Source organism: Megalobrama amblycephala, linkage group LG4, assembly GCF_018812025.1.
Source record: "Megalobrama amblycephala isolate DHTTF-2021 linkage group LG4, ASM1881202v1, whole genome shotgun sequence".
Lineage (NCBI taxonomy): Eukaryota > Metazoa > Chordata > Actinopteri > Cypriniformes > Xenocyprididae > Megalobrama > Megalobrama amblycephala.
The window spans coordinates 31,218,065-31,243,852 of NC_063047.1; the positions used below are offsets into that span (position 1 = coordinate 31,218,065).

The 25,788-nt window shown below is 36.8% G+C and overlaps 1 protein-coding gene across 4 annotated transcripts in view; it reads right to left on the reverse strand.

Moving 5' to 3' along the window:
• Positions 1 to 3: 3 nt before the first annotated feature.
• The window catches only part of LOC125267327 (apoptosis-inducing factor 3), a 36,003-nt gene continuing 10,218 nt past the window's right edge, over positions 4 to 25,788 (reverse strand). For 3 of the 4 annotated variants that reach the window (XM_048188844.1, XM_048188845.1, XM_048188846.1), the window contains 19 exons: positions 22,861 to 23,087; positions 19,923 to 20,136; positions 18,412 to 18,521; positions 18,076 to 18,185; positions 17,493 to 17,537; positions 17,299 to 17,395; positions 14,856 to 14,968; positions 14,611 to 14,697; positions 12,635 to 12,726; positions 12,403 to 12,533; positions 10,899 to 11,014; positions 9,273 to 9,344; positions 8,570 to 8,633; positions 6,427 to 6,503; positions 6,068 to 6,185; positions 5,886 to 5,984; positions 5,675 to 5,750; positions 3,658 to 3,762; positions 4 to 1,785 (listed from right to left, as the gene is read on the reverse strand). In XM_048188844.1, the coding sequence (XP_048044801.1) occupies positions 1,743 to 1,785; positions 3,658 to 3,762; positions 5,675 to 5,750; positions 5,886 to 5,984; positions 6,068 to 6,185; positions 6,427 to 6,503; positions 8,570 to 8,633; positions 9,273 to 9,344; positions 10,899 to 11,014; positions 12,403 to 12,533; positions 12,635 to 12,726; positions 14,611 to 14,697; positions 14,856 to 14,968; positions 17,299 to 17,395; positions 17,493 to 17,537; positions 18,076 to 18,185; positions 18,412 to 18,521; positions 19,923 to 20,136; positions 22,861 to 22,891 (1,800 nt within the window). In that variant the 5' untranslated portion in view covers positions 22,892 to 23,087 and the 3' untranslated portion in view covers positions 4 to 1,742. The remainder of the gene's footprint in view (positions 1,786 to 3,657; positions 3,763 to 5,674; positions 5,751 to 5,885; positions 5,985 to 6,067; positions 6,186 to 6,426; positions 6,504 to 8,569; positions 8,634 to 9,272; positions 9,345 to 10,898; positions 11,015 to 12,402; positions 12,534 to 12,634; positions 12,727 to 14,610; positions 14,698 to 14,855; positions 14,969 to 17,298; positions 17,396 to 17,492; positions 17,538 to 18,075; positions 18,186 to 18,411; positions 18,522 to 19,922; positions 20,137 to 22,860; positions 23,088 to 25,788) is intronic. The other variant, XM_048188847.1, reaches the window with a different exon arrangement.

Genomic DNA, 25,788 nt, shown 5'->3' on the forward strand with positions numbered 1-25,788 from the left:
CAATAAAATGTTATAGCAACAAATTTATTCATCATTTTGTATTCCACCAGAACCTGTCCCATATGACTGAAACCTCCAATCCCTGAGTTAGTACCAAAGAAAAGCTATAGGAGGTCAGAGCTACAAGAAAAGCATTCATTATTATTGCGCACAATCTAAAAATACAATCAACAATCAATCAGTCTGTCATCAATAAATCACTTTACGATTAGTCAAAAAATACAAGCCTCGACTTTTATAATACGAGCATTTCTATAGATAAAGTTATAGCTTTAAATATTTGTCGTCTTGTGCAATTTACTAGCAGGGCAACCACAGTTCCCATGAGCAAGAGGTATATTGTCATTGTTAAAGGTCAGCGAGTGTTTCAGGCCAGTCCTGCTGCACGGGCTCATGCTTCAGTTTGGGGTGAGAACATTCGAAATGACAGCATCACTTTATTGCCATGGAGATTTTACTATAAATTTGAACTTGCAATGCTTAATGGCTGGGAGCATTAAATAATAGATAGATTTAGCAATTCATGAAGCCTGTCAATAACAAGTCTAGGTCATAGTTCACCGCAAAGTCATATTATCTATATATTATAATATATATTATCTATCATTTAAGTTTTGAAATGATAAAATTACATTTTGCATAAAGAAAATGTCTGAAAAAGAAAATGAATGATATTATAGTAATAAATTATACATTGCAGTAATGAGACTTTGGGGGGAAATGTGCTTAATTCCCATGAAAATAATGCCAAAAACTATATATATATATATATATATATATATATATAATGTATATATGTATGTGTGTATGTATATACATATATATATATATAAATAATATTAAATATATGTAAAACAGTATGTGTGTGTGTGATTATATATATATATATATATATATATATATATATATATATGACCTAAAAAGTAATGGCCCTAAAAATAAACTTCCTTTTCGTTTAAGTTTCTTTTTCTTTTCATTTCATTTGATTATGGTTTCATGATATGCACCCATAAATTGTGATATATGATAATACTGTATCATATATTTGATTTATATTCATAGACATTGACATATGGACCTTGTCACCTTCCCTGAATAATAATACCACATTAAAATCCTTTGGGAAATTCTTAATGAAAACTAATGCCCTATGCATATGAATTTTCATGCATCTGCTCTCTCTACATCTACAAATTGCCGCAAGCGAAGCTGCATATTTCGACGAGAGCCAGACATCAGATCTGTTTTCGTTCTCGTAGCCAGGCTAATCAGTAGCAGAGGTTCGGTAGAAAAAGTGCAGTCTTATTTTTTGAATGTATCTTCAGGTAACAGCTATATACAAAGTTGCATGTACAAAATAAAATATGACAATTCCCCATAACGGCTCTCCTGTGAACACTGTGTACAGGCAGATGCTTCATGCAAAAGCAGAGAGGTCCGAGTCGACCAGCCCACGAGAAAAAGTGAAAGAGAGAGAGAGAGAGAGCTGTCCTGTCTAGTACAGAGGGTGAAAACCAGGTATGGCTCATTTGTTAGCGCTGTGAACGGATCCAGGCCTGGAGAGGTTCCACCTCATGGGGACGACGTCCTCGGCACGGCCCAGGTGCTCAGTTTAGGACAGCATATGTCTCCCATCTAGTGTCCCACTTAACCAACTGCAGCTGCAGCACTAAGACTATGTCTGTCACAGGAGATCGTCCAAGTTTGGCAAGGAAAACTCAGAGAGCATGATGTGCACATTCTCACTGTGAGCCTTTGTCTATCAGCCATGACATGTCTCCTGTCCTGCAAGGGAAATCATACAATACAGCATTTTAAACATTGGTTGCTGTCTTTTCTAGCTGAGAATGTTAAAATTCAAGGAGTGTGTGTCAGGGTTATTATCAGTACCGAAACTTAAAACTACTAAAAACTTTTTTTGTTTACTGGAATAAAATAAAATTTAAATATTAGATGAAATGACTGAAATGAGTACACCACCTCTGAACAAATACAAAAGATGTATTTTCTTTAAGATCACTAATTCAATTCATGGAAAGATGGCAAAACTAAAATGTATTAAACGTATACATAATAAGAGCTGATAAATATATGTCATTAATAGCCATAAAATAAGTAAATTAGCCAATTTTGTTTAGAAATGAGTACACCCTAGATTTAATTCAACAAATGTATAATATTCTAGCACTTAGTATGCCCTCCATAATTGTGAATATACTGCTCTTCTTGGCACGGAGTGTACAGGTTCATGACAAATTGTCACATCTGTCCTGTTTAACTCCTGAATGATGAGCTCCTTAAATGCCCCGGTCTTTAATGGGGAGAGGAATCCCACACAGGTGCTCAAGAGTGTTAAGATTGAGTGTAATACATGTCCACAGAAGGTTTTTCACCGTGGGAGAATGCATATCCTCATTGTCATATTGAAGAAAATGCCCAACAATGCAGGGAATGAGGAAAGGGTAACTTCTTCTGTTTCAAGTTTGTGTATTAAATTACACAGAGGTGTGGGAATTCATGACAGCATTGATAAAGCACAACTCCCTCACACCTTCAGCACTCATACATCCCTATATAAGAGCTTTACGACCACTGAACTTTACTGTGGGAACCAGGCACTTCTCACTGTACTCCTCCTCTAGCAACACAATAACATTTTGGATGCTGTTAGATCCAAAATGATTGATTTGGTCACATGAGACTAGAGTATTGATTCCCAGAATCTATATTTTGTAAATATGGGCTTTGGAAATGGCTAACTTACTTTATTGTGCTTTGGCTACAGTAGGTAGTTCCAGTGAGAACAACAACCATGCATGTCATTTCTGCAGGCTGCATCTTACTCTGTGAGATAAACAGTCACTCTTTTCATAGCTTTTGCTGGCTCTGAGACACTCGCTTGGTATTTCTCCTGCTCTTTGTCTAGCAAAAAAATCCCTCATCACTAAATGAAAGCTTAAAATGTGGGCCTGATTATTTCAGGGGCCTTGTCACAAGTCCATTGTTTTTGAATTTCTCTGTTACTTTTGCTATATTTTCACACTTAAAACAATAACTTGGTAATCCTCTTGTAGCACTGTCCTCTTTTGTGCTAAGAAACGAGTCTCCTGACAGTTCTCTCCAAAGTGCTTCCATTGTTGTCAGCATTAAGTCTGAGAATGATTCAGTGGACTATATAACACTTTTAATTGTCAAGAAATTACTTCTCTTTAAATGTTTTGGTTCAACCTGTTGATCAAACATTGCCTTAAACTTACACCAGAACATTTTTATTTCATTTTATTTAGTAACTTTTAGTAGGGTGTACTCATTTTTGCTACAACATTTTATCACTTTGATAAGAAAATCTTATTTTGCTGAATAATTTTGACATGCGTCTTTGGCAATTGATTAAGCTGACTTGCTGGAACATTATATCTCTAAAGAACCCTAACATGTCTTCTAAGTAATTGAGTCATTGCTGACTTTTCTGTACACAGACGTTTCAGAGGGGGTGTACTCATTTATGCTGTGCACTGTAAATATTAGATGAAAAATTTAAACTTGGTGCAAAAGTACCAGATTTCATGTCTATATTTTGCAATGACATGTTTAAACCTTAGAAAATCTTACTACATGTATAGTCACTGTTTTCTGTGAAATTAGAAATGTACTTACTCCACGTCACGTTTCCTAATCGTCTTTCCTGAGCGAAAGACTTCTGCAACCCGTGACACAATGGGGTCGTAGTTCATACTGGCCACGGCTACCACCTCCTCACTCCTGTAATCACAGCGGATTAAACACAGAACACTGAGCTTCATCAGCTCAACAGTCAATATAACAAGAAGTAAAATAACAAGTAGGGCTACAACAACAATAAAAGTTTTTGAAAGAAGTTTCTTCTACTCACCAAGGCTCCATTTATTTAATCAAAAAAGCAGTAAAAACAGTAATATTGGGAAATATGATTACAAATTAAAAGACCTGTTTTCTATTTTAATATTTTTTATAATGTAATTTATTCCTGATGTCAAAACTGAATTTTCAGCATCATTACTCCAGTCTTCAGTGTCACATGATCCTTTAGAAATCATTCTAATATGTGGATTTGCTGCTCAAGAAAAGTTTATTATTATTAATATTATCAATGTTGCAAACAGTTGTGCTGCTTAATGTTTTTGTGGAAATTGTGATACTTTTTTCAGGATTCTTTGATGAATATAAAGTTCATAAGAACAGCATTTATTTGTATTTATTAAACCATTTATAAATAGAAATCTTTTTAACATTATAAATGTCTTTACTGTCATTTTAATGCATTTTTACTGAATAAAAGTATTAATTTCTTTCTTTTTTTAATCTTACCACAAATCTGAATGGCATTATTGTTTTCACAAAAATGGTAAGCAGCAAAAATGTTTTCAACCTTAATAATAATAATAATAATAATAATAATAAATGTTTCTTAAATGTCAAATCAGCATATTAGAATGATTTCTGAAGGATCATGTGACACTGAAGACTGGAGTAATGATGCTGAAAATTCAGCTTTGATCACAGGAATAAAATACATTTTTAAATTTATTAAAATAATAAACAGTTATTTTAAATTGTAATAATATTTCACAATATTACTGTTTTACTGTATTTTTAATTAAATAAATGCAGCCTTGGTGAGCAGAAGAGACTTCTTTCAAAAACATTAAAACATTGTAATGTTTCCAAACTTTTGACAGATACTGTCAAAAGTATCTGTGGGAAACTGTGGGTTTAAGTGTTACGGTGTGTTTGCATAAAACTAACATTAATCCTATGTATAAGCAAGTATAATTGTGTTATTTTCCTTAGCAAGTAACACTAAATAAAGCTTCTTTCATCTGAGATAAATCTATATTTTTTTATTTTAATTTCTAGCAGCTCTAGCAGTGGATGATCTGATTTATTACCATGGCAGCCCAAGACACCTGAGTCATTAAGGTCAATTTCAGAAAATAAGAATAATGCAGTTAAGAGTGTAGATTATGCAAATTGTGCAGATTATGTCTAGAAAAATCATAAACTCATAATCTTTGTGCTGATTAACATAATGAGCTATATCCAAAACTAATCACAGAAATTACTTATGATTTTAGTTCAGTCCCTGCAGCTCATTTTAATCAATTACACACTTTTTTAGAATTTTAGCGTGACTCGCAATTAAAGATAAATACTAATGTCTAATAAAAACGAATGTCTAAGGTATTGAATTCATGTTTTCTGATTGAATTCATGTTTTCAATAATGATAAATGCCTTGATCAAATACACTAACTTTCTGTAGAATGCCACAAATAATTATTATTATTATAAATAATAATAATTTATCATAAAACATACAAATATAAAACTATTTGTTTGATTAATTTTATAATTTAATAAAATAAATAATAAAAATAATAATATTTGTATTTATTCAATTATAAAATTAAATAAACCAATAAAGAAATTTATTATTATTGCAATAATAGTATTGTACTGTAAAATATGAAATCGAGTACTTATAAAAAATATTATTTTATTGCATTAAATAAAATGTATATTTATAAATTAATTACAGAAATGTATTATTATTGCAATAATTGTATTGGTAAATAAAAAAATTGAGTAATAATAATAATTTATATAATGATTTAATAAAAAACAAATAAACTCACTTTGTGTAGAATGCCACAAATTTCAGCTCATCCAAATCTCCCTGAATGACGACATCATCAAAGCCATCTCCATAACCTTGACAACAAGATTTAAAGCACTTGAGATGCATCAAAGGAGCGCTGACACTGAAACTACGTCAAACATTCACTGAGTCTAGTGTGTTCTTCATGAAGTGTTTTCCGATGTTTATCCTTAGAAGTTTATCCTTACCTGCATATCGTATGCTTTTCCCAAACATGGCTGTCCAGAAATAAGGCACCGTTTTAATGTCTGGGGCCTTTCCCATCATGCTAAGTGCAGCCACTCGACCTGCAGGGGAAGATGTAAAAATGTAAAAATCTAGTTCTCGTTATGGTTGAATGAATGAAACATTATTTGGCTACAGGTCTTACCGTGTACATGAGCCATCTGCCAGTGGGGTATGTTCACCTTCTTATTGCTGCGTTGAGCTAGAGGAAACGTTACCACGTCACCCCCAGCGAAGACCCCATTGATGTTCGTCTGCATGGTCTGAAAGGGTTGTAAATTTGACTGGTTGCAGATTTATGACATGCGTTGTAGCTTGTCCTTGTACGCATTATAATGAAATACTCAAGGTAATCACACTAAAACAACAGTTTATCACTGATACAGTAGAAATAAGCATGGGCAGATTAGCACAGACACTTTGGTAACAGATAACAGCATTTGTTATAACATGCAGTAAGAGATGTACAGTAACAGATAGAACAGTACTGTGGAATGACTGAACCTTATTGACTGGGATGAATCCTTTGGAGTCCATGTGCACTCCGCTCTGCTTCAGGAATGCTGTGGCTGGACCTGAGCCTAAACACACACACTTATGATCAAAATATTTATGAAATACTTTATGTTTTTCATATTTGTTTTAGTGTTTAGTGTTTAAAGCCTGTTTAATTGCAAGTTTTCAATATGACAATACAATTACATTTTGTACAAAAACATTAAAGGGTTAGTTCACCCAAAAATGAAAATTATCCCAAGCTTTACTCACCCTCAAGCCATCCTAGGTGTATGTGACTATCTTCTTTCAGATTAACAAAATCTGAGATATATTTAAAATATCCTTAGTCCTCCAAGGTTTATAATGGTTGTTAATGGGGGGCCACATTTTGAAAAAAAAAAAAAAAAAAAATGCATCCATCCATAAAAAAGTAATCCATACGGCACCAGGGGGTTAATAAAGGCCTTCTGAAGTGAAGCGATGAGTTTTTGTAAGAAAAATATCTATATTTAAAACTATATAAATTCAAATAACTAGCTTCCAGCGGACAACCGTAAGCATACTGCATACGATCAGAGATACAGTGCTCAGAGTAAATGAGTACACTCCCTTTGAAAAGTAACATTTTAAACAATATCTCAATGAACACAAAAACAATTTCCAAAATGTTGACAAGATTAAGTTTAATATAACATCTGTTTAACTTATAACATGAAAGTAAGGTTAATAATATAACTTAGACTACACATTTTTCAGTTTGACTCAAATTAGGGTGATGCAAAAATGAGTACACCCCACAACAAAAACTACTACATCTAGTACTTTGTATGGCCTCCATGATTTTTAATGACAGCATCAAGTCTTCTAGGCATGGAATGAACAAGTTGGCGACATTCTTCAAGAATGACCTCTTTCAGAGACTGGATGCTGGATGGAGAGTGATGCTCAACTTGTCTCTTCAGAATTCCCCATAGGTGTTCAATTGGGTTTAGATCAGGAGCCACTGAATTACCTTCACCCTGTTCTTCTTCAGAAATCCAACAGTGGCCTTAGATGTGTGTTTAGGATCATTGTCATGTTGGAAAAGTGCACGACGACCAAGGGCACGGAGTGATGGTAGCATCTTCTCTTTCAGTATAGAGCAGTACATCTGTGAATTGATGATGCCATCAATGAAATGCAGCTCCCCGACACCAGCAGCACTCATGCAGCCCCACATAAGGACTCTGCCACCACCATGTTTTGAAGCCATCAGTTCCAAAAAAATTTATCTTGGTCTCATCACTCCAGAGTATAGAGGCCCAGCAGTCTTCATCTTTGTCAGCATGGGCCCTGGCAAACTCTAGGAGGGCTTTTTGGTGCCTGGGCTTTAGGAGAGGCTTCTTTCGCTGTATTGTGTCACAGGAAATAGTCACCCCAGTTTGGCTTTCTGCTTCTTTAGATAACTGCAGTGAACTTGCATGCCGATTTTCTTAAACCCTTCTCATCAGAAGACGCTCCTGTTGAGGTGTTAACTTCCGTGGATGACCTGGACGTCTCTGTGAGATGGTTGCAGTTCCATCTTTTTAAAATTTTTGTACCACTTTTGCTACAGTATTCTGACTGATAAGCTTTGCTGATCTTCTTGTAGCCTTCACCTTTCTGGTGTAAAGAAATTATTTTCTTTCTCAGGTCTTGTGACATTTCTCTTCCATGTGGTGCCATTGCTGACAGCATGAAATGGGAAGGGGTTTAAACACCCTTTTATAGTCAACTGTCTGCTGGACACCTGTGTAATGAATAATTAGACTCACCTGTGGTTGAATTCTTGTTAAATTTGACATTTGTAGTCTAAAATTTAGCTTTGCTCCAGAGACTTTAAGTGGGGTGTACTCATTTACTCTAAGCACTGTATATAAAAATATCTCAGATTGTGTTCATCTGAAAGAAGGCTTGAGGGTGAGTAAATCATGGGATAATTTTCATTTTTTGGGTGAACTACTGTATCCCTTTAAGCAGCACAACTGATTTCAACATTGATAATAGTAAGAAATGTTTCTTAAGCACCAAATCAGCATATTAGAATGATTTCTAAAGGATCATGTGACAATGAAGTCTGGAGTAATAATGTTAAAAATTCAGCTGAATTTCTGTAATTTCATTGACTCACCTATGCCAATAACACAGACGTCAGCTCTTAAGACTTTGCCACTTTTTAGAACCACTTCTTTTAACTATTGAAACAAAAGAAACAAAAATATTTTAGTTTCACATTTATATTCGGTAACACTTTATTTTACAGTGTCATTGTTACGTATGTTACATGTAGTTACTATAGTAATAACTATAAATTATGCATAATTACATGCAACTAACCTTAAACCAAACCAAACCCTAATTCTAACCCTATAGTAAGTACATGTAGTTACTTAATATTACTCAGTACTTAAATGTATAATTACAGCGTAACAAAGGCACCTTAAAATAAAGAGTAACCTTATATTCTTATAGTTGCCACTTTCTGACCACTGTGACTTTTAATATAGCATACAAATCTCATTATTCTTCAGAAAGACATATTTATCAAAAGTGCAATTTCATAATAGATCACAATTCAGCTTATTCTTAATTATACATTTACTTCACTGACTGTGTGCTTACTCGTGTTATGAGTTCTTGCATTTTAGCCCAGGGCCAATCCATTATTGCAATAGCTGTGTTAGAAAATATTCAGAGCTAAGCAGTGCCACTGTGAGAGCAAGTGTAATTAATCAATCTGCAGGAACGAGAGAAAGAGAGAAAGAGCGAGAGAGAGAGAGACAGAGAGAGACCTACACTTCACTGAACTCCTGTTTCTCTCACTTTCATGATACCTGTCCATTATGCCCTCGCATCTCCCACACCTCGTTCAACATATAGAACTTCACCCTGTTCGACTCGAACAGCTGAGGAGAGAAAAAAAAATGCAATGAGGGAAATACTCCTTGAATATAGGTTTAATGTTGTTAAAGCAATTGTAATATACAATCATTGAGTCATTTCACCCTTTCAGAGTTTATTATGTAAGAAGACTAAGACAACAGAGCCATAATAGATGGATGGATGGATGGAATGTTATTATACACACGATGGATGGATGGATGGGAGGAATGTTATACACATGATGGATGGATGGATGGATGGGAGGAATGTTATACACATGATGGATGGATGGATGGATGGATGGATGGATGAAGTGGGTGGATGGATGGATGGATGGATGGATGAAGTGGGTGGATGGATGGATGGATGGATGGATGGATGGATGGATGGATGGATGGACGGATGGGAGGGAGGAATGTTATTATACACATGATGGATGGATGGATAGATGGATGAAGTGGGTGGGTGGATGGATGGATGGATGGATGGATGGGAGGGAGGAATGTTATTATACACATGATGGATGGATGGATGGATGAAGTGGGTGGATGGATGGATGGATGGATGGATGAAGTGGGTGGATGGATGGATGGATGGATGGAAGGTTATACACATGATGGATGGATGGATGGGAGGAATTTTATTATACACACGATGGATGGATGATGGATGGATGAAGTGGATGGATGGATGGATAGATGGAAGGAAGGAATGTTATTAAACACAAGATGGATGAATGGAAGGAAGGAAGGAATGTTATTATACACATGATGGATGGATGGATGGTTGAAGTGGATGGATAGATGGATGGATGGAAGGAATGTTATTGTACACATGATGGATGGATGGATGGGAGGAATTTTATTATACACACAATGGATGGATGGATGGATGAAGTGGGTGGATGGATGGATGGATGGAAGGAAGGAAGGAATGTTATTATACACATGATGGATGGATGGATGAAGTGGATGGATGGATAGATGGATGGATGGAAGGAATGTTATTGTACACATGATGGATGAATGGATGGATGGATGGATGGGAGGAATTTTATTATACACAAGATGGATGGATGGATGGATGGATGGATGGATGGATGGATGAAGTGGGTGGATGGATGGATGGATGGATGGATGGACGGACGGAAGGAATGTTATTATACACATGATGGATGGATGGATGGATGGATGGATGGATGGATGGAAGGAAGGAATGTTATTATACACATGATGGATGGATGGATGGATGGATGGAAGGAATGTTATACACATGATGGATGGATGGATGGATGTATGGATGAATGAAGTGGATGGATGGATGGAAGGAATGTTATTATACACATGATGGATGGATGGATGGATGGATGGAAGGAAGGAAGGAAGGAAGGAATGTTATTATACACATGATGTATGGATGAATGAAGTGGATGGATGGATGGATGGATGGAAGGAATGTTATTGTACACATGATGGATGGAAGGATGGATGGATGGAAGGAATGTTATACACACGATGGATGGATGGATGTAATGTTATACACACGACGGATGGATGGATGGATGGATATTCTCTCACCTTCATCAAGGCTTTCCCCACTTTCTCTCCGAGAGCTTTACGGAATGGCACAGCCTCTATGCCGATCACAGACACCGAGTGAGCCTTATCTGTGAGAGCTGCGGCCACCTCCATACCTGAACACCAGACATCACATATAACCATTCTTCATAAAGTAGCTCAAAAAAGTATTTGGACACTTAAACCACAGTTAAATGTTGAAATGACATCTGCAAACAAATGCTGCTAGAGCTTTTGTCATTCTTTTTTTGCAATGATTTTAAACCTCAACTGACTTCATGGTAATTTCAATTGATGTATTAAGTCAGTTTTCCTAAAGTTCACACAGATATGGCTTTAAAGGGATAGTTCACCCAAAAATTAAAATTCTGTCATTAATTACTCACCCTTATTTCATTCCAAACCTGTAATAATTTCATTCATCTTCGAAACACAAATTAGGTATTTTAATGCAGAGTTTAACTCCAACCCTAATCAAACACAACTGAAGCAGCTAATCAAGATCTGCAGGACTGCCTGAAAATCACAAGCTGAAAGAAAGATGGATATAAATTTTGCAGGGCAGTGGGCCTCCAGGAGCAGGGTTGAAGACATATATTTTGACAGACAGTAATCCTGTCCCTCCATAGAAAGCTATGCAACTACCAATTTGATGCTTCAAAAAGACATCGTAAAACTAATCCATATGAATTGAGCGGTTTAGTCCAAATTTTCTGAAGAGACTCGATCACTTTATATGATGAACAGATTGAATTTAGACTTTTATTCACATATAAACATTCATCAACGCACACATCAGTTGTGGTAAACTGAAGCTCAAGCATGTTTGCTTGACGTGTGAGAACCAATGAGGTTCATTCTCGTGTTACACAGCAAGTTTGAGCTTCAGGAAGAGGTTTGTTCTCGCACATCAAGCAGGTTCGGTTGAGCTTTTGTTCGCTGATCAATGTTTATATGTGAATAAAAGCCTAAATTCAATCTGTTCATCATATAAAGTGATTGTGTCTTCAGAAAATTTGGATGTGACAAGCAGGGCGGGGCAAGAGCCGTGAGGGAACGGCGCAAGGCCGGTGGCGTGATTGCTAAAGAGCATCACCTGCCTCGTGCCGTTCCCTCACGGCTCTCGCCCCGCCCTGCTTGTCACATTGGACTAAACCGCTCAATTCATATGGATTAGTTATATGATCTATCAAAGTGGTAGTTGCGTAGACTGTCAATGGAGGGACAGAAATCACTCAGATTGCATTAAAAGATCTTCATTTGTGTTTTGAAGATGAACTAAAGTGTTACAAGTTCAGAACGACATGAGGGTGAGTAATTAATGATAGAATTTTCATTTTTGGGTGAACTAACCCTTTAAGTGTTTATATGCTTTCTGGAGCCACTGTATAGCTGAACACAAGTAATCTGGCCAGTGCAAATGACTAGTGACAGGTAACTGAACGTATTCAACTTAACAGAGAATAAAAAACTTGAACTATGTAAATTTCCCATATTCTCTCACCAATAAACGAGGTTCCCACAATGACGGCATTCTTACTGCTGGCGAGTGTAGCGATGCCGTTTGCATCCTCTGGTGTTCTGAGGTGATACACATTTCCCACATCTTTGCCTTTGTAGCTCAGAGGTTTGGGTCTGTAAAGATGAAGGATGAAACTTCTTAATTCAACAACAACAAAGTGAAAATGTATGTTTTAAGGACTCATTTAGGATCAATAGTCACGTGTGGCCTTTACCTGCTCCCTGTGGCAATGAAGAGTTTTCGATACTCCATTTTAAAACCATCCCGAAATATCACAGTTCGTGTCTTCACATCCACAGAAACAACCTATGAAGAAACATAATTCTGCATATTCATTTTTAAAAAATTAAACATATTTAGACTCAATTATTGAAATACTGTGTCATATCACTAATAAACAAACCAGTACCAAAAAGTATCATGGTATTCTTGGAGGTACACTTTTTGAAATAAAGGTACCATAAGAGGGTTTTCTCAACAATACCATTGAAGAACCATTTTGGGTTCTCCAAAGAACTTTTCAGTAAACAGTTCTTAAAAGAACCAACTTTTTTCCACTATAAAGAACATTTAGTGGAATGGAAATGTTCCATGGATGTTAAAGGTTCTTAATGGAACCATCAATGCCAATAAAGAACCTTTACTTTTAAGAATGTACCATGATGTATTTCAAAATACCATAGTATTACTATGTATTACTAGCATGTATTACTAAAGTACTTTTTTGTAATGGGCTTAAAGAGATTAGAATTTTTTTTAAAAATCCAACATGCTCATCGAAAAAACGTGCCTCATTTTTGCAAAATTCGAGAAACGTACCTATACAATTCACTGCCGTTTCCAGCTGGAATAAACACCAGAGGCAGTAAAACACCAACAACTTTTATTCCTTTTCAAACAAATGGCAGATTTTCGATTAATAAAGACTTGTTTTCGTGCAGTTGTTGTACAATAAAATGTTATGACCTCAAAACACCTTTACACGAACACCTTTGAACTCGCATGGTTATCTCACATTTGCTTTTGTTAAAGGTGCCCTTGATTCAAAAATTGAATTTACCTTGGCAGAGTTCAGTACATGGAAAAGACATACAGTGAGTCTCAAACCCCATTGTTTCCTCCTTCTTATATAAATCTCATTTGTTTAAACGACCTCCGAAGAACAAGCCAATCTCAACATAACACCGACTGTTACGTAACAGTCGGGGTGTACGCCCCAATATTTGCATAATGCCAGCCCATGATGTTCCCAACATTATAAAAGGCATTAGACAAGGGCAGCCAGTTAACGTCTGGAGCTGCACACAGCCGAATCATCAGACTAGGTAAGCAAGAACAACAGCGAAAAATAGCAGATGGAGCAATAATAACTGACATAATCCATGATAGCATGATATTTTTACTGATATTTGTAAATTGTCTTTCTAAAAGTTTCGTTAGCATGTTGCTAATGTACTGTTAAATGTGGTTAAAGTTACCATCGTTTCTTACTGTATTCACAGAGACAAGAGCCATCGCTATTTTCATTTTTTAAACACTTGCAGTCTGTATAATGCATAAACACAACTTCATTCTTTATAAATCTCTCCAACAGTGTAGCAATAGCCGTTAGCCACGGAGGACAGCCTCAAATTCACTCAGAATAAAACTTTAACATCCAAATAAATACTTTACTCACATAATTCGAAGCATGCATGCAGCATGCATGACGAACATCTTGTAAAGATCCATTTGAGGGTTATATTAGCTGTGTGAACTTTGTAAATGCGCTGTAATATACAGCTGGTGTGGCTGGGAGCACGTGATTTAAGGGGGCTGCGCCGAGTGTAAATCAGTGTATAGTTAATGATGCCCCAAAATAGGCAGTTAAAAAAATTTATTTAAAAAAATCTATGGGGTATTTTGAGCTGAAACTTCACAGACACATTCAGGAGACACCTTAGACTTATATTACATCTTGTGAAAGAACGTTCTTGGGCACCTTTAACACTTTTAGTGCCGCTCACCAGACAACTGCCGCGATACGTACAACAACCAATATAATAAAACATTGCCAGATTCACATGCTTTTACTGCCACTTAATGGACAGAAATTGCAGAAATGTCGCCACGGGTACGTTTTTCCAATGAGCCTGTTTTTCCTCATGAAATGAAGTAAACCTTAGTAAATTTCAGGCAAACAGATCTCACCTCTTTCTCTAACAGTATCTCTATGTCGTGCACTTGAAAGAAGTCAGAGGAGCGCAACTGCAGCTGCTCAGCTGTGCTCTCTAAAGACTGAAGAAAAGCATCAAATCAATATTATTATACCTGCTGCATTTTAGCACACATGTGTGGTCAAAATAAAACTTTCTATTGGAAAAGCAGTCTTATGTTAATTATATATTGTAAACTTGAGATCCCACACTGTTCTATGGACTGTTCTGTGTACAAACCTTACTCAGTTTAGGCCTGTCGTAAGGCAGATGTTTGTCCATGGTGCACATCACTATGCGGTCAGTGAAACCCTCCTGCCTCAGAGTCTCAGCGCACACCAGAGCAGCAGGACCTGAGTGAGAACATCAACAGAGGTCAGAGCAGGTGCTTGACACAAGTGTAACTTAATCAGTGAACTAATACAAGTGGTAACCAATAAATATAGACAAAGAAAACTGATCTAGAAATAGAGAAAACCAACTCAAGCAAACACAAACAGGTCATATTTCATAAAATTATGTTGTTTTTGTCTTGAATAACGTGAAATGCTGCATGTTGTGATGTAAGGTAAATGTATGTGTAGTTTATTGAGCTGACTGAGATGTTGCTTTTTTACTAGTGGCTATCTTTATCTTGAACACTAATCTGAATATAAATGCATGATTTTAGCCGATGCTTTGGATGTTATCTCTCACATTTTATCTTTATTTTAACTTAACAATCAGTAATTGCATTGTCTTGTTTAAAGACGGCATGCAACCTTTGGACCTGTCTAGTCTGTACTAAATGTAGAAATTCAGCTCCTTATCTACGCTGCCATAAAACATGTACAAGAAATAAAAATAAAATCAGTTTGGGACAGGAAATGATGTAAAGAAATGGCTCAGTGTGAGTATTTTTCTTTTGTCATGGCATGTTAAAGTACATTTCATTGTACATCATCCAGTTACGTCTCCCACGTAGATTAGACAATATGAGCAGGAAGCAATTTCAGTTTTACTGTGTTTTGAAAAATACTGTATATAACCAAGTTGACAGGGTCAGTGGATTGCAAAAGCTACAGCAATAAGCTACACATGTACGCTGTACAAAGGTTTACTACTCAAAACATCATAGGGTGAATCCACTAAACTTTTGTCGCGCAAATAATATATTTCAGTGCAAAAACCTAAGTCTTATTACCTAAAATCCAGTTTAACCAGACAAGAGCTTTTAAACCCTGGGTAAATGGAACCCTGTATTATCTTGCTTCACGTTTCACACCGCTCATAATTTACCGGGGCTTAACAATAAACCCTGGGTATTCATAAAATGACGTTTCACACGATGCATTCCCAAACCCTGGGTTAACGTTCTTATTTGCTGTGTCAGTGTCATTGATTGAACAAGTGCAGTGCTCAAGCTATTTATATAAAAGCTCATATTAGCTATAGATTGCCGACCATACTGTCAGGTTTTTTTCTGAATGGCCTTTTCAGACTATAAAGGTAAGAATGAAACTGTCTCTTCTTCACTCCAATTGATGCGTTTTCCATTGGCATTTGATATTTTTCTAATCAAAAGACTTTTTACAACACGCTGTGTTTCTGTGACTGTCCAATGCATATGAATATGAGGCATGCAACTGGTTGTTAGTTGCTAAGCATCTAGCAGGAACATTCTAACACTGCATCGTTTCACACTGTTCAAGTTTGGCCCCACAAAAGTGGTGCTAACCCTGCTCTGGAGGTTTTGCCTCCATTTACCTGGGTTTAAAAGCAGGGTTTAGAACAACGATAGCCCGGGGTTAAGTGCAGTGTGAAAAGCCCTATATAGGGCTTGAAAAAGCTAACCCTGGGTCATTCTAAACCCCAGGTAAACGGAATCCTGGGTTATCTTGCTTCACGTTTCACATTGCTCATAATTTACCTGGGGTTAAAAATAAATCCTGGGTGTTCATAAGCTGATGTTTCACATTGTACATTGCTAAACCCTGGGTTAACGTTCTTATTTGCATATTTGCAGTGTCAGTGTCATTGATTGGATAAACTCAGCACGTGACCCGTTTATAGCACTGCGCATTCCTCGTATTGCCGACTGTACTATCGAGTTTATACTGAATGGACATTTAGGACTATAAAGGTAAGAATGAAACGGTCTCTTCTTCACTCAGATTGTCTGGTTTTCTCTCAGCATTTGACATTTTTCCTCTCAAACGCTGAATTTACTGTTTATATACAATGCGCAGTGTTTTTCTGTGACTGTCCAAAGCAGGCAAATATGAGTATGTGATTGGTTGTCTGTTGCTAAGTGACATTCTAACACCGCATCGTTTCGCACTGTACAACTTTGCCACCACAATGCAGGATTAACACTGCAAAAGCGGGTTTCATAACCCCGGGTAAAAAGCGATGCTAACCCCGCATCTAAAATACAAGTGTGAAAAGTTCCTTTACCCGGGGTTAAAAGTGGGGTTTAGAACGACCCGGGGTTAAGCGCAGTGTGAAAAGCCCTCCTGTGCGCTATAATAGCACTGTGCCTTGAATACTTTAATTAATGAATTATTGCAAACATGAATGCTTTTAATGAACATGCACTGTGATTGATTCCTCTCCAGAACAACACAGACAGTTCATAGAAATAAACAACACTATCTAGTGAATTCACCCGTGTTAGTGCATTTTATAACATTATGGCTGCAACCTGATCCAATAATCAGAACGTGGCTGAATCCAGTGCTGGAATTGATGACAGCTGAACATTTTGACATGGCCTTTGACCGCCGCTGAGTCTGAAGGGCCTGTCAGGAAACAGATGATTCCTCACATCACCGTTTACAACTGTTGTTAAATATAACTATTTTACACACATACTCCAGACACAGAGAGACACTTTACCTGCTTGTTTGCTCTTATTATCACCTTCTCCTTTTCGACTCTGACCTGAAATTGTGAGGGGGAAAAATGACATGACAGATTATTACATAACAGTGGGATTATAAAAACACCCCCACTGTTTAGTGATGACACATAATGAGGTTCATTTTCTCTCCTCTGAGCAGCAGTATGAACTCCCTCTATTTCTTGTTGGGAATATGCAATTTTTCTAATCAATGGGTCTTATTCACTATTTGTGCATCAACCTGTGAACATTTTCACACAAAAATCATGATTCTTATATTATCTTATAGCTGTATATTAATTCCATATGGAAATTACTTTGACACACTTATCTCTGACTGAAACAGAATGCTCCCTGCTTCCTGAAGAACTAAACATATAAACTTAAATTGAATTGAATTTAATTGAATGATTCAGGAATAAGTTCACACTTATATTGTTTTCTAAATGTAGGATCAAACTGCAAATACACTAACATCACAAGCCCAACTACTGTTGAGCTTAAACACTACAGCAGAACAACACAGAATCCTTAAGGACCCAGTGGAAGTTCGAGGTTGAAGAGGAACGTGTTCATTACCTGGAATGTAGGCAAACTGTCTAGGCCAGGAAAATCCTCAATATCACCCGTAGCGATGTTAAAACATGCCCCATGCCATGGACATCGCACATGTCCTTTTGATAGCACACCTAGAGAAGAATTGCTTTTCAATACACAGTAATACTTAAAGAACAGTCTGTTTTGCTATTTGATAAGGCATGTTTAATAGCAACATGTTATAAAATACAGCCAAATATTTCAAGTGATTTCACTAAATAGACTACATTCAGTCCAAATAGTTGATCTCTGAGAGCTACTGGTATTCCAAGCTATGGAATGTAGAGGACCAGGAGAGCTCCACATGTCGCCCCTCACCTTTGACCAGTGGAGCCCCATAATGTGGGCACTTGTGTCCCATTGCAAAGAATTCTCCATGTTCCTTAATGAGCAGAGCACGACCTGCTCCCAAATCCACCTCACGCATTCTGCCAAACACAACAGAACACATATGATCAGCACAGATCTAATGTCCAAAACACAACCCAATACTGATGCATTCAAATGTTACAACTGAAGTATGTCATTTATGTATCACACTTCAACATTAAAAAATTTTAATCTTTTTTTTGTGTGTGTGTGTGTGTGATTTTAATGCCTCTGTCTCTTAGCTATGATGACATCTATATGCTAGCATACTCCTGGTACACAGATATAAGCATTCAAAATGTACAATTTTTCTCTTCCTGGAGCAAAAATACTGATGACATCACTTATGCTGTCCAATAAAATGCTCTTTAGAATGAGAATGTCCATGGGGCAAACTGGCAATTAACAGTTTGGTTTTGCTGCATGGGTTGTGGTGTAAACTAAAGGCAAATAGCTAATTTCATGGATCAGTGTCTTGTTTTAATAGGTAATCATTAAAATAGAAAATTGTTCATCAGATCATTTAATGTGGTGTTGAAGGTCTCTGAATTTAAAAATCATTTGAATTGTTAGGTGTGATGTACTAAAGACATCTGCTGTACTCTCTAAAAGGTTCTTTATTGGAATCTATGATTCTATGAAGAACCTTTAACATCCATGGAACCCACAAAAGGTTTTTTATAGTGGAAAAAGGTTCTTCAGGTTATTAAAATGTTCTTCACACTAAGAAAAAATGGTTCTTTTAAGAATTGTTCACTGAAAATGGTTCTTCTATGGCATCACTGAGAAAACCTTTTTAATGAGTGAACAGCAAAATAATCAATCTTTCTTTATTATCTTAGATAATGATACTCAAACAAAGTGCAACAGTCAGGTTCTGGAAGTAAAAACTTCATTGAGTTTCTACACAGGGATTTTTAATGATAACTTATAAACCTTTAAAGACAGACTCACTTTGAGCTACAAGGTTGTTAATCAATGGCATTTGCTTCTGTTGAAGCCATCAGCCCACATTATTTCAGCTTGTTCTTAAAATAATTGTTTAACAATGGAATTCGTGGTGAAAACTACATTACCCATGATGCTGTACAAAAAATTCCACCAATCATTTGCCACAATCAAAACACCCCAAAAGAGTTTGTTAGCCCCACCTAACCCCATGAAGCACTGCAAGACAATTTTTACATTTTTAAATGTTTTATATTTCTCCATTGTTTTAATTCAATTATGCTGTTCGCAATGCTTCATGGGATTGTAGTTGTTTCCCTCACTAAAGCCGTTAACTACACAGTCTTGTACCTTTGTATTTTTGTTTGATTTTTAAATACTTCTTTGATTCAAATCAAAGTTTGTAATGTTGTGATTCACCTCGTAGATGCTTGGCTTGGTTCATGGCTTAAAATGCTTTAATAAAGACTTTTTTTTAAATCCCTATGGGAGTAATGAATGGAAAAACTTACTGTCCATTCTCAAGGTCTTTTACGTGGCAGACTGATGCCTCTATGTAATCTCTGTGTTTACGCTGCGGCCGCAGGGTCATGCTGTCCTCGTCGGAACAGTGTCCCAGAGATCCGTTGGGTCTGCATTCTGAAAACGGACTGGCCTTTCCATTGGGAGACATCAGGTCCACCTCCTTCTCTTTGTCCAAAAGATTGAGCTCAACTTTGACCTCTACTGCAACAAAATTGCATGAGTACAAAAGAGAATAAGACAAGATTCTGTTCTTCAGACAACTAATCAATTTGTTTGCTAAATTTAAATGCAATCCCCTGTCACCTTTAATTGGAGCAATTAAGTACAATGCATTAGGATTTATATAAAATGTAAGGATGTCACCATATTGAACTCCAGGGCAAATTATGTGCAATAAAAAAATAGATAGCATTCGATAGCATGTGCCTCACTGGCTTAAGGCAGACTTGTCATGTTTGATGTTTTAGAACAATTCAATTCAAGATAAATTCAAGTGAAATTTAATCTAATATACACTCTTCAAAATAAAGGTCCCAAAAGGGGATTTTGAGAGCAATGCCATAGAAGAACCTTTTCGGTTCCCCAAAGAACCTTTAGTGAACCGTTCTTAAAAAAAAAAAAAAAAATTTGTCTTAGTGTCAAGAACATTTTAAAAAATCTACAAAACCTTTTTCCACTATAAAGAACCTTTTGTGCAATGGAAAGGTTCCATGGATGTTAAAGGTTCTTCATGGAACCATAAATGCCAATAAAGAACCTTTATTTTTTTAAGAGTGTATTATAAGTACAGTGCTTATTTCACTGTAGTCTTTAGAAATAGCATCTTAAATTCAGACAGAGCTTGGAGAAGAACATTGGAAGCTGAAGCACCATTTAATCTATACAGTTTTTATAGAAGGCGATTGTGCAATGTGCTTCCATTACAGTTCGATCTTGCTGGCTTTCTCTCTGGCCGGAAAAATGTGCTGAGGGCCTGCTTCTTATGCCTTAATCACACTGGAATTCACACCTGCTGAGTGAAGCTTAATTAAAATCAATGGAAAATCATGCAAGATGACTGAGCCGGCGGAGGAAAGGAAAGAAAAGAAAACTCGCCATCGCAGAGCTGGCTCCAGACGCTTTGTTTTCAGTGTCAGAACTAAGAAAAAAATAGCATCTGACAGATCATTTAGTGAACATACTCTAAGGGCTCATTTAATGAAAGAAACCACACTCAAAATCGAATTCCCTTATTCTGCCTACAAGAAAGTAATAATCTATGGACATAAACGACAATATGTGTCAATTTCAGCCGTTTCAGCAGTGGGCCAGTGATCTCATAACTACTGTCTAATAACTATGTTCCCATTCCCACTCTAACTTTGAAGATAGTCATTTTAATTTTAAATGACAGCTCAACAACATGAGCAGAATGTTTTTTCATTAATTTGGATTTGGAATCAACATCATACTGCTTCTAAGTTAAATTTTTTTGTAGCAGGGAAGAGTTTGAAATACTGATTACATACAGGTAACTCTCAAAAAAATTTAATTTTTGCTCCAAACACGTTTTTGTGTGTCCATTTAGATGCAAATGAGCTTAGCCCCCTTTTCAAAAGAGGGCGGAGCTTTAACAGCTCGCGCTTCGGTTGCTCAACAACAACAAAGCTGGAGAATCTCACGCAGCCAAAATGAGGATTGTCAGTAACGGTGTTCAACCTTACACTGTTCAAACCGGAGTCGGACACTGATGGAGAGAATCAGGAAGAAGTTACAACTTTTAGAATGAAACTGGGCATTTCTGAATGGTTAGTGGATAAATGTATGTATTTGCTGTGGAGTTGATTCAACTCATCGACTAGCATGTGCCGTCATGTTAATCTTTTGTGCAAATCTAGTGGTGAATTGACCCTCATTTGTGAAGAAGTCCGGCGTAAAATGACGACATGTTAACGACACTCTACTAAACAACTCTTCCTCTTCTCTAAAGCAGCCCAACATGGCCTCGCCCCCTTTGTTGCGTGTTCCCGGGGGCGGGGTTTATGTAAATTTTGGTGTTTGTAATGTCACCAACCCGGGAAGAAAATGGGTCTTAAAAAGCAAGTAAAAGAAAATAAAAGAAAATATCTCCCTTTGCATTGAACTTTTGAGCGTCGTAACTTTGCAGATGTTGTTTATGCTCAAACAGCAACAGTACAGACTAAGTAAAGTCAAAAAAGTTAAATCATATTAATCAAGGACCCCTTTAATGAATAGAAAGAACAGCATTTATTTGAACTAGAAATCTTTTGTAACATTATGAATGTCTTTACTGTCACTTTTGATCAATTTAATGCATCCTTGCCCTAATAAATTCCTGGACTTTTCAGGCCCAAATGGCACCATTTCTTAAGAATGTCCCACACTCGCTGTACTCGAGATGACAGGAACCTTAATAGATTAACATTTTGTTAGTGATATAATCATTGAGTGAAACAACTTCCTAGTGATCCCGGTGCTCTGACTGTATGTTCAAAACAGAATAGAAAGTCATAGGCATTTCTTAGGTAATTTTCCAAGCACACTGACTGACTGGCTCGGACCCTTCAGTCTCTCTCTGTGCCCTCAGAAATCCAACACCCACAATCACACTTTCACAACTGAATCGCTGGACAGATGAAAGGCGTTTCGCTGGCCCTTGGTAGTGCCCCCTCCCCCAGCCACCATAGAAGAAAAACAGCGATACATTGTGAAACATTCGAAACACAACTCATATTCCACTGTCTAATCCCCTTGAACACAGCAATTAAGAGCATTAAAATTCCTCCTGCACTAAAGGAAAGCCACATCACAACAGCAGTCAGGGGCCATGCAAACCGACCTATATATAGGTGGAGACACAAGTCTCAATTATTACAGAATTTAATCAACGGGGAACGCTATCAAAATGAGGGTTATGCTCATCACCTGGTTTGGGTTTGGAGAGGCATCCTCCCATGGTGGGCCCGGAGTGAAGCCAGGTGGCCCGATGAGAGGGAAGCCCAGGATGGGTGTTAGCGGGGCTGGGCAGATCAGAAGCACAGGGTGGGCCGCTGGCCCTGGAGGAGGTGAAGGCAGCGCTGCAGGGGGGAAATTTTGGCCCGTCTGGCCCACACGGCCATCTCAGAGATCAGCGACTATACATGATACACAGCCTGAGAAAAGACAACATATAATAGTTTGGTTGTGTGCATCTAATTCACAGTTTCCTCTTATACACCATACACCATAAACCAGCATGACCAGTATTTATTGTGTTTTGGAGGCTGATATCACCACCAGGCTTATAACTAGATAAGATTTTTTTTTTTTTAAATGGTGACCACTTCTTTCTGTTGGTGTCTTTTAAAAAAATGAACACAAGGTTGTACACAGAAAACACTCCCGTTGAGTCATTGTCCATGACTGATACACTTGCCTCTCTTTGAACCTGTAGCAATATGGCTATTGCACAAACATTCTTCAGATGTTTATTTCAAGTCTAATGAAATGCAAATGTTGTAAAAGTGTAGATGATGAGGGGAACCCTGCCAACTGACAGAATGTAACATTAAGGTCAGAAGGTTCATAACAACTTACTATCATTTTATTGCAAAAATTGTGTTTAGTGACAAAAGTCCTCTTGGAGAATTGCAAGAATCCAACAGGGGGACAGGAATACTATTGGCCCTGTTATAATATTAAAGGAGAAGGTGTAATGTTTTTGTTAAAATAATTTTTCCTATCCAAGTTTAATGTTCAGAGGTAATTAAGCCAGGGTGATGGATCACTGTAACTAAAGATATATTTAAAGCAAATACTGTAATAATTTAAGACAAAGAAGTTGAGTCATGGTGTTTTTGTCAAAAACAGATGTGTATGTGTTTGTGTGTGTGTGTGTGGGGGGGGGGGGGTGGGGTGAGGGAAAGCTATGGTCATCGTGATTTTGCAAAGACAGACATGTTCCAGGATGCATCTTACCCTGAAACTGTAAACTTGTCCCTCAAATTTGAATGTTCTTCTTCCAGGATCAACAAAGATGTTGATGATCAAAGAACATGTTGCACTTGGTGAAATCACATTCACCATTCAGGTCTACCCTAAGTTATGGGAACAAAATGTCCCCAAAAAGATAGCAATATCCAAAATTCTTGTCCTTTGGGGACATTTTTTTGGCCCTCCATGAGGAACACAGCTTATAAATCATACTAAGTGATGTTTTTTAATGTAAAAATGCAGAACGTTTTCTGTGAAGGGTAGGTTTAGGGGTAGGGTTAGGGTATAGAATATACAGTTTGTACAGTATAAAAATCATTATGTCTATGGAATGTCCCCATTAAACAGGAAACCCAATGTGTGTGTGTATGAGAGAGAGAGAGAGAAAGACTGAGATCTGGAATGACAAAGTATGAGTTCATACATATGCATGTGCATGCATCTTAAATAAAACTCTAAAATCTTAAAATCTAATTGTTCTCAGTTTTCCACTTGAATCTTTTTTCAGCCCTTTTCCAGAGTTAACCATTACCCTCATTGACATCTGCAAAGTACCTTCACTAACACTCAAGAAGTTCTTGTTTCACGGCCTTCAGAGTACTCTGTTTACCCACAAATTTCTTACTTTTTTCTGTTTTTCTGGAGGATGATCAAAATCACTGATTTCAGCCTTATATAACATGAGCTTAAATGCCTCAGCATCAGGGCCTAAGCGCGAGAGCCACTTGATATTCACATCACACCCAAAGGTCTGTGAAGTGGCGAATAAAAAACAAAAGTTTGCCTTAATTAAGGAAAGGAACTGTTCCACAAACAAAACAGGAGCAGAAGCACCAAACTTTGGGGACCTTTAAAACACAAGCTTTGAGAGCTGCCACATAAAATAGATTTGATGGATATTGTGCACATTTTGAAGTGAATCATTTAAAAAGTTGAAAAAGAATTCAAACAAACAGAATTTATTCTCTTGGCACCAAATTCTCCTCTCGTCGCCCTCAGAGCTTTGCACTGCTCTGCCTTGTTTATTGTAAATAGAGATATCAGTACGAAAAAACACATTCTTTTATCAATCCCAAAAGCATCAACAAAATGGACTGCCTGTAACAAAAAGCAAAAAATAGACTGCCTCCCTCTTCCTGCTGGCAGAAAAGAGCCATTTCTGCTATTCCTGAAGAATTTATGAAAATCTCCATAGCAACTGTGAATCTGTCTATAGAAGCTGTGCACAATGCATAATAGTTTATGGCTTGCATGAAGGTAAATAAATATGGTGATAATTTTCTTCCACCCTCTCTCTCGCTCTTACCCATGCCCTTTTACTATATATAAGAATACATTTATAAAGAACAATAAACCTACATTCTCACTAAAAGCTAATCATAGGGTGAATCTCAATATGTCCTTGTCACAATTTTCCCCAAAATCAAAATAAATGCTTTAAGAAATTATTCTGCATTAAGCCCATTGTGACATTATTTTCATAAAAGTTAAGCAAATTCTCATTACCATATGTTTTTGTGTAATTCTCTTTTATGCTCACTATTGCAGTACAGTAATTAATAAAAAAAACAATAATACACTTATTTATATTTAAATGATCAATTAAAGGCAGAACAACAAATAATACAATGATCTATGAATAATAAATCTTTATTTATTTATTTATTGTAATGAGAATGAAATTGTACTGCACTGCAGTAATGCGAATTACAGAGGAAAATGTGCTATAATATCACAATGCAAAATACAAGTTCTCGACAAGTTGCATCCGATTCACCCACTAAGCAACAAACTAACTTATTTGTTTGTCACAATACTCCTTACTGATTGGCACAGGCTATAAAAAAAATACTACATTGTCACATAGCTTTGCTTACAACT